Source organism: Ostrea edulis, chromosome 5 (assembly GCF_947568905.1).
Source record: "Ostrea edulis chromosome 5, xbOstEdul1.1, whole genome shotgun sequence".
NCBI classification, from domain to species: Eukaryota; Metazoa; Mollusca; class Bivalvia; order Ostreida; family Ostreidae; genus Ostrea; species Ostrea edulis.
In genome coordinates this window covers 69468465-69475791 of record NC_079168.1, presented here as the reverse complement: position 1 = coordinate 69475791, position 7327 = coordinate 69468465, and the positions used below count along the sequence as shown (strand labels likewise).

At 35.3% G+C, this 7327-nt stretch overlaps 1 protein-coding gene across 1 annotated transcript; it reads right to left on the bottom strand.

Moving 5' to 3' along the window:
* Positions 1 to 631: 631 nt before the first annotated feature.
* Positions 632 to 5894, bottom strand: LOC125649807 (galaxin-like). The gene is made up of 9 exons (XM_056165318.1): positions 5829 to 5894; positions 4133 to 4210; positions 3441 to 3611; positions 3025 to 3168; positions 2387 to 2743; positions 1894 to 2046; positions 1452 to 1662; positions 1103 to 1215; positions 632 to 1007 (listed from the first exon to the last, which is right to left on the bottom strand). The coding sequence occupies exons 2-9, from the start codon at positions 4185 to 4187 to the stop codon at positions 652 to 654; spliced, it is 1560 nt and encodes a 519-aa protein (XP_056021293.1). The 5' UTR covers positions 4188 to 4210; positions 5829 to 5894; the 3' UTR covers positions 632 to 651.
* Between the last annotated feature and the right edge of the window lie 1433 nt (positions 5895 to 7327).

Genomic DNA, 7327 nt, shown 5'->3' with positions numbered 1-7327 from the left:
GTAACTATCTTAATTATGAAGCGAGTGAGATGATATTCACAGCATATGTAGACAATATGTGTATCTATATATTGGTGTAACAAAAAATGCCAACGCACACGCTCATTTTCAAATGTTCAATTTTTAAAGGACGATAATGTTTTAGTTTTTCATCAAATTCTATTGATATTAAGGGTTTAAATGTGTCGTGGTACTCCTTACAAATTGCTGTGGTTAGAATTACTGCTCAGCACGTGCATGCATGTGTGCTGAATTCTGATTGGACGATTTTAAAATCGCTATAACTTCCTTATATTTGGTGGAAACGTTATGAAATTCATACTGTGTGTACATGTATATGATACAAATGCCTGTTGAACGACATCAACAAAAATTCGGAATCGTACACGCGTGCGCATGTATGCACGTGCAACGCTTTCTTTCATTTCTTGTTACTGAAATGACCATATTGAACGTACTATATGTAATTAAAGGCTAAAATAAAATGATTATTTGCTATAGATTCAAAAGGACATCACTTTTTAATTGGGGGAGGTTTGGGGAACATATGTAACGGTCCCTGTTACAATTAGAACTAGTTTCTATTATTTTCCATGAAAGAAAAGAAAGGGTTGAGCAGATTTTTTGTTTTATTTCATTTAATCCGTAATGTTAACTTGCATATAATAGTTCATCTAAGAAGGCGTTAATTCGTTTTCTGACCCTCCTGACAAAAATGGAAATATTTGATTTCCAACATTCTCGTTGTTTACGTTCGATTGTTTCCACTAATGCGAAATGGTGTGGCAAGAAGACATCGCTGTCTCCTAATCTTAATGTCTTTCCCTCTACTTCGCTATCAGTCAGTAATACGAATTCAGAATTCGTGGTCCTATTCAGCTGTGAACACTTGCAGGGAATAATCAGTGTGACGTCATTTCTCACGGTTTTCTCATGTTTCAGAAAGTTAGCTTGCATTTTCCAAAATCTCCCTAGCATCGTCCTAGACGTCACTAATACTGTGAATGCTGTTAAGAAAAGTTCGTGGATCAATTATTTTTCAACAAAATTTAATTTCATTAAATGTAGAATTCAGTTTTGAATTTAAGAAATAAATGATTACTGTGTTTCTTGCAGACTGCTTCTATTCCAGACCTGATGTGCGTCATAATACGTCGCTGACTGCGTAAACATACTCTACACAGACTGTGGAGATTTTCTCCTTTATTTCGTTGCCTGAAAATGAATATTCTGAAACCAATGTAAATTATACTGTCAAATTCCAGCAAATAAAAAGAAATAATCAATCTATTTTATCTATGCATTTAGAGATGGATATCAGTAAAATTCAAAATGAGAAGAGAAAATCTTCTCATTTTGAATTTTAGTGATATCCATCTCTAAATGCATAGATATGTTTGTCAGATGTAACTGACGTCTAGTTGAAACGTTTTCTTTTCAATACTTCTTACCTATCTTTTCTCCCACCGAAATAGATGTCGCATGCAGCGGGTACGTGATCACCATAAGAAATTAAGGAATCATTTAATGTGTGACAGCAATGCTTGTCACCCTCCTGCGTTTTATTTATAATTGTCCGATCTTTACAACACAATTGTGTCGCATTGTGGTAACCATACAGACCGCAACAGCTTTGCCACAAAGGTATGGTGTTTTCGTCTCCTGGAATAATTCGTTTCATCATCATCCGTTAAAGTCAAACACTCTGTTGCTACCGCGGATAATTTAAGTTCATATACTTTTTAATAATTATATTCTGATTTTCCACCTTAATTGATTAGTTGACAACCGTCAATTAATAAATTACATTTTTGCATATATATAGATAATATCAGCTGTATCTTATAACGTTAATTTTTGCTTTCATCAAATCATTTGAGTAGGATTTCTTACTGCAACACTGGTGAGTAGACAGATTGTAGGACCTGGCGCCACAGCAACCTTCTGTCACCTTAATGATCCTATCCGTTCCACAACAGATTCCATCTGTAACTTGTTTGTGAGCAACCCCATTGCAACACATATCAGTAGAGGAGTTTATATAGCCTAAAATAAGATTAAAAGATTGCTCCTGGTCCATGACAACTTTTGTCTTTAAGACCTCTTTGGATAGCAAAAGACAATTTACAATTTTTTTTCACAGATGTTGAAGCCATCTTTTAACAAATCTATGATTATGACATTGTTGTTCAAAATTAAAGGACCTAATATTGATTGTTTTGATGCTGACGATTTCTAGTATTTTTATACATTTTTGTAATTTCCTCGTATTATATATCAAATGATACCTCGGTCTAAATGATATGAGATATTTTACAAGATTTAATGCGTTTTGAAAAAGAACGTTTTGAACATTAGACAGTTCATGTTCAACGAATACTAGTACCTTGACCACAGCACTCTTGATCAATCGGCGCTAGAATCTTAAAACCCTTGCAGCACCTTTGTTCAGTCCTGTTATACAAATGAACCCCGCAACAGTCGGGCAGGTAGAGAGAGGTAGGAATGTAGTGCAACATCTGGTCACAACATATTTTCTGTGATGTGTTATATATTTCAGTGCCACATAAATTTTCATCTAAACTAAGAATCTGGTCATCTACGCAGTGTTCTGCGGTTACATCGTAATATTTCGCCTTACAACAGTCTCTGTTCTTAGATGAGGCCACTTGGAAGACACCGTCATGTTCACAGCAGAGTTGAGAAGAATTAAACAACTGCTTTCCTCCGCAACATCCGACACCTATATATATATATAAAAAATTTGAGGCGCAAATTGGCACTGGAATTTTTCATTTATGAAAAAAAAGCGCAACGTAAAATTAATTTCTTGATTTCTCGTTATCTAGAATGCTAAACGAATTGTTCTAGCAAAACAAATGAACGTCTTTAAAATATTGATAAATTTCATATATCAACGCTCCGTTGTCCCCAGCAGACATGGTGCTATTTCTATGATAGTTGATACCAGATTAAGATTAAGATGACCGTTTGATAGAATGAATGAGATGTGAATCCTCTCACCCTGTGTTGGATTGAGTTTTCCCCCGCAGCAAATGGAGGAGGATCCCGTGGACCTGTACAGAGTGTTCCCACAACAAACTCTATTACGTCTGGGATGTAGCGTATCATTGCAGCAAATTTTCTCCATTGGGTTGAAAAGTTCTCCTGGGAAACATTAAGAAATTGATGGATTCAAAAGCCATATTTTTCAAACCCATTCTGCATTATCATTAGCTTTTTTCGGTTATTATTTTCGCCTCTTTGTTATATTATTTTACACAATACCTTTAAAGAATGTGGAGAATTATATAACATAATGTTAAAAAGAACTTTTATAGTATTTAGCGGCAAATCTATTCATGTGTATCTTCATTTTCCTCTGGAAAATACATGTAATTTTAACGATTTGAAGTTAAAAGTGATATCGAATTAGTTACCGTTGCAACACGATTTTCCTCGTCTCTCGTGAACAGTTCCATTGCAGCAGATCTCCGTCCTAGTGTGGTATGTTTGCACTGATTGGTTTACAGAGCAGCAAAGTTGACGGACTCGGTCGGGAGACTTCGATTCTTCATTGAAAACACAGGATTCTACGAAGCCTAGATGAACTGTATAATGAATCGTAAAGGATGGATTTATCAGCGACTTAACAAACTCTTAAGAAAAACACGTTCATGTTCCAATAATCATTTCAAACGATGTTTGCTTATTTGACCCCTAAAATGAATATTCATATTTATCAATGTTGGCAGAACAGCATTAAATTTCGAGTCTGGACAGTCCTCGTCACAGAATGCTAATACCTACACGGGTATTTTACAATATCTAGAAATGTTCAGAATATTTTTGGACAGAAACCATTGTTTTGTTAGTTTCCCTCGTCACTTCCTGGTCGTGAGTACCCGCCTACTTTAAATCTTATGAGAAGATGTGGAGTTTTATCGTGACCTGTGGTCATGACAAATTGTCTTCCGTTTCATATCTAAGTAATGTACAGTAACTCATAACTTTTATTTCAATATGGAGGAAGTAATCAGGACTTTTTTATTTACATTACTTACAGAATTCATTAAAATACAATACTGGAAAACAATTTGGAACTGAATAAAAATGTTTATGAATTTCTTACCACTGGACATGTACAGGAACAATAGAGATCTCAGAAACCAATATACAATCTCCATTTCATTCACAGATCCTGCTTCTTCTGCAATGATATAAATCAAATGATATTTTTTTTGATGTTTTTTGTCACACTCAACAATTTTTCAGTTATATGGTGGCGCCCAGTTTTCTCACTTACCGGCGCGAGCGAAATTCGAACCCGTGTAGGCAGAGGTGAGAGGCCGTGTGATTTTGAGCGCAATGTTCTAACCACTCGGCCACGGAGGCCCCTAAATCAAATGAAGGATAGCTATATGTATACTTAGTATCATAAAATATACATATTTGAAAGTATTATTTTGGAGACAAATAGTAATGTTAGAGTGTAAAACTTATACGGTACCAATTTGGATGCACCAGATGCGCATTTCGACAAATAATGTCTCTTCAGTGATGCTCAACCGTAATGTTTGAAATCCGAAATAACAATGACGTTTTAGAGCTATTATAGCCAAAAACAGCGTGCCAAAAAAAAGTGGAGTCAAATTCGGCTAAGGATAAGAGCTATGCATGGGGGAGATAATCCTTAATTTTGAAATGAATTTCTAAATTTTATAACAGCAATTAAATATACATCCGTATTTTCAAGCTAGTAACGAAGTACTTAGCTACTGGGCTGTAGAGACTCTCGGGGACTAACAGTCCACCAGCAGAGGTCTCGACCCAGGGGTCATAATGTAAAACTTATACGGTACCAATTTTGATGCACCAGATGCGCATTTCGACAAATAATGTCTCTTCAGTGATGCTGAACCGAAATGTTTGAAATCCGAAATAACAATGAAGTTTTAGAGCTATTATAGCCAAAAACAGCGTGCCAAAAAAAGTGGAGTCAATTTCGTCTAAGGATAAGAGCTATGCATGAGGGAGATAATCCTTAATTTTGAAATGAATTTCTAAATTTTAGAACAGCAATTAAATATACATCCGTATTTTCAAGTTGGTAACGAAGTACTTAGCTATTGGGCTGTAGAGACCCTCGGGGACTAACAGTCCACCAGCAGAGGTCTCGACCCAGGAGTCATAATGTAAAACTTATACATGTACGGTACCACTTTTGGTGCACCAGATGCGCATTTCGACAAATAATGTCTCTTCAGTGATGCTCAACCGAAATGTTTGAAATCCGAAATAACAATGAAGTTTTAGAGCTATTATAGCCAAAAACAGCGTGAGAAATTAATTGTTATTGTAGAAGGAAATAGGAGAAGGTTACTTGGACGCGAGTTAGTACTTAGGTGCATACTTTGGCTTTAATTTGACATTGGGGCTCTGAATATTTTCTTGGAAGTTCAGGAATATCTAAATGTATGTCTAGAAATCGCGGTGCAGCACACGACGTAATCCAGTCAGGACTGATCATTGAATTTATGAAGACAACTAAGATTCAAAAAGTAAAAGCTATCTAAGTGTGTGGTTTTCTTTTCTAATCATTATAAAATCTACATGGAATTATGTACGTAGTAAAAAACTGAATGAGATTGTGATACGACTGATTAATCTACAGGCTCGTAATTTCATACCAGGTATTTGAAGTTTTATAAAATATAATTAATCTATCATAATTTTATATTTGTGATGGATATCAGTTAGTTCCTAATTTTGTTATCATTTGTACCGACTTTAAAATAAACTCACACACACTACATACATAGACTTACTGCTATGGAATTCGTCGCTATTTCTTCCTATACTAGATGTATGATCCAAAATATCTTGTGTCTGTGTGTGCTCACTGAAGAACTATCAATAATTGCGCATGTGCTTCGAGATGCTTACATGCGCTTTCATTTCTAGCTGGTGATTACTGTTAATAGAAAAGGGGAATATCAACTTTATAAATAAACATGACTACAGCTAAATACAAATATAAGGAAATAATGCATAGCTATTTACACGCAAGCAGTAATGAACAAATTGAACATGGCCGACTTAGCATAAGTAATGATTCATAACATGTAAATCTTTGAATATGAACAATAAAAAGTATAAATTATAACAGGTCATTTGTACATGATATAAGTTTTTGAAATTTAATAAAAATTAGTTTTAATGCTTTCACAATTTATAATATTTCAGAATTCAAATATAAGCCTATTATGCGAATATTTAATTGAATTCATTGTATTAATTTATGTAGCAATATTCCATTATCACCTGCATATGGTGTTTATATATCTCAACTGATTCGATATGCAAGAGCTTGTTCTGGGTATAGTCAGTTTTTAAATCGAGGTAAGCTACTGACAAACAAGTTGATGGTACAGGGATTTCAACAGTCTCGATTGAAGTCAGCATTTCGCAAATTCTATGGTCGTTATAACGATCTAGTTCGTCAATACAACCTCGCATTGGGTCAAATGCTGTCTGACGTGTTTCATACCGATTGTTAAGCCGTTCTTGGCACACTGATTTTGACTGCGGATAACTCCGTTTACCTGATCAGGATATGGGGCTCACGGCGGGTGTGACCGGTCAACAGGGGATGCTTACTCCTCCTAGGCACCTGATCCCACCTCTGGTGTATTGCTTGTAGGAGTTATGAGATTGATCACTGTTCGTTATCTTCACCTTGCATTAATCAAGGGACACTCAAATTCAGCTAGTGTCGTGTTACAAGAAAATATACTATGTAACACATTTTCGATGACATGTTCATGGATGAAGTATTCATTACATTACTGTCTAAAGTATTTCATTTTCGGGAGTTTTTTTTTTTTTGTTGCTCTGATTTGAGAATTTTCTCAGAGGTAAAGGTTCCGATTTCCTCTTTTTATATGAGAGTAGAGGATCGGGCCCCATAACTACCAAACTTAGAGACGAACTCCGTAGTTATGAATTTAAGGTGAACTCCTTGTGTCAGCAAACTAAGACGAATTACGAAGCCACTAAACTTAGACGAATTCCGGTGACAATAACTAAGAGAAACTACGGGGCCAGCGAACTTAGACGAATTCCGGGACAGCAAACTTATACATTCATTCACTCAATATTTTATTCCTCTTTGTAGAAATACATATACTACAATAGTGATGAATCATATAACACATATACCAATTAAATATGAAGATGTGAGAACAAAGATGAAAGGAAAGAACATTACATAAGTACATGTAAAGGAATAAAAAAGAAAGAAAATAGGATGTACAAGGAACTCCAT

Excerpts from the sequence above, each read along its gene's own strand:
- LOC125649807 (XM_056165318.1), bottom strand. The coding sequence starts at position 4,187 with ATGGAGATTGTATATTGGTTTCTGAGATCTCTATTGTTCCTGTACATG. Across the intron at positions 2,744-3,024 it reads AAAACTCAATCCAACACAGG|GTGTCGGATGTTGCGGAGGA; the intron begins GTGAGAGGATTC and ends ATATATATATAG. Across the intron at positions 1,008-1,102 it reads AGCAGTCTGCAAGAAACACA|CATTCACAGTATTAGTGACG; the intron begins GTAATCATTTAT and ends TTTTCTTAACAG.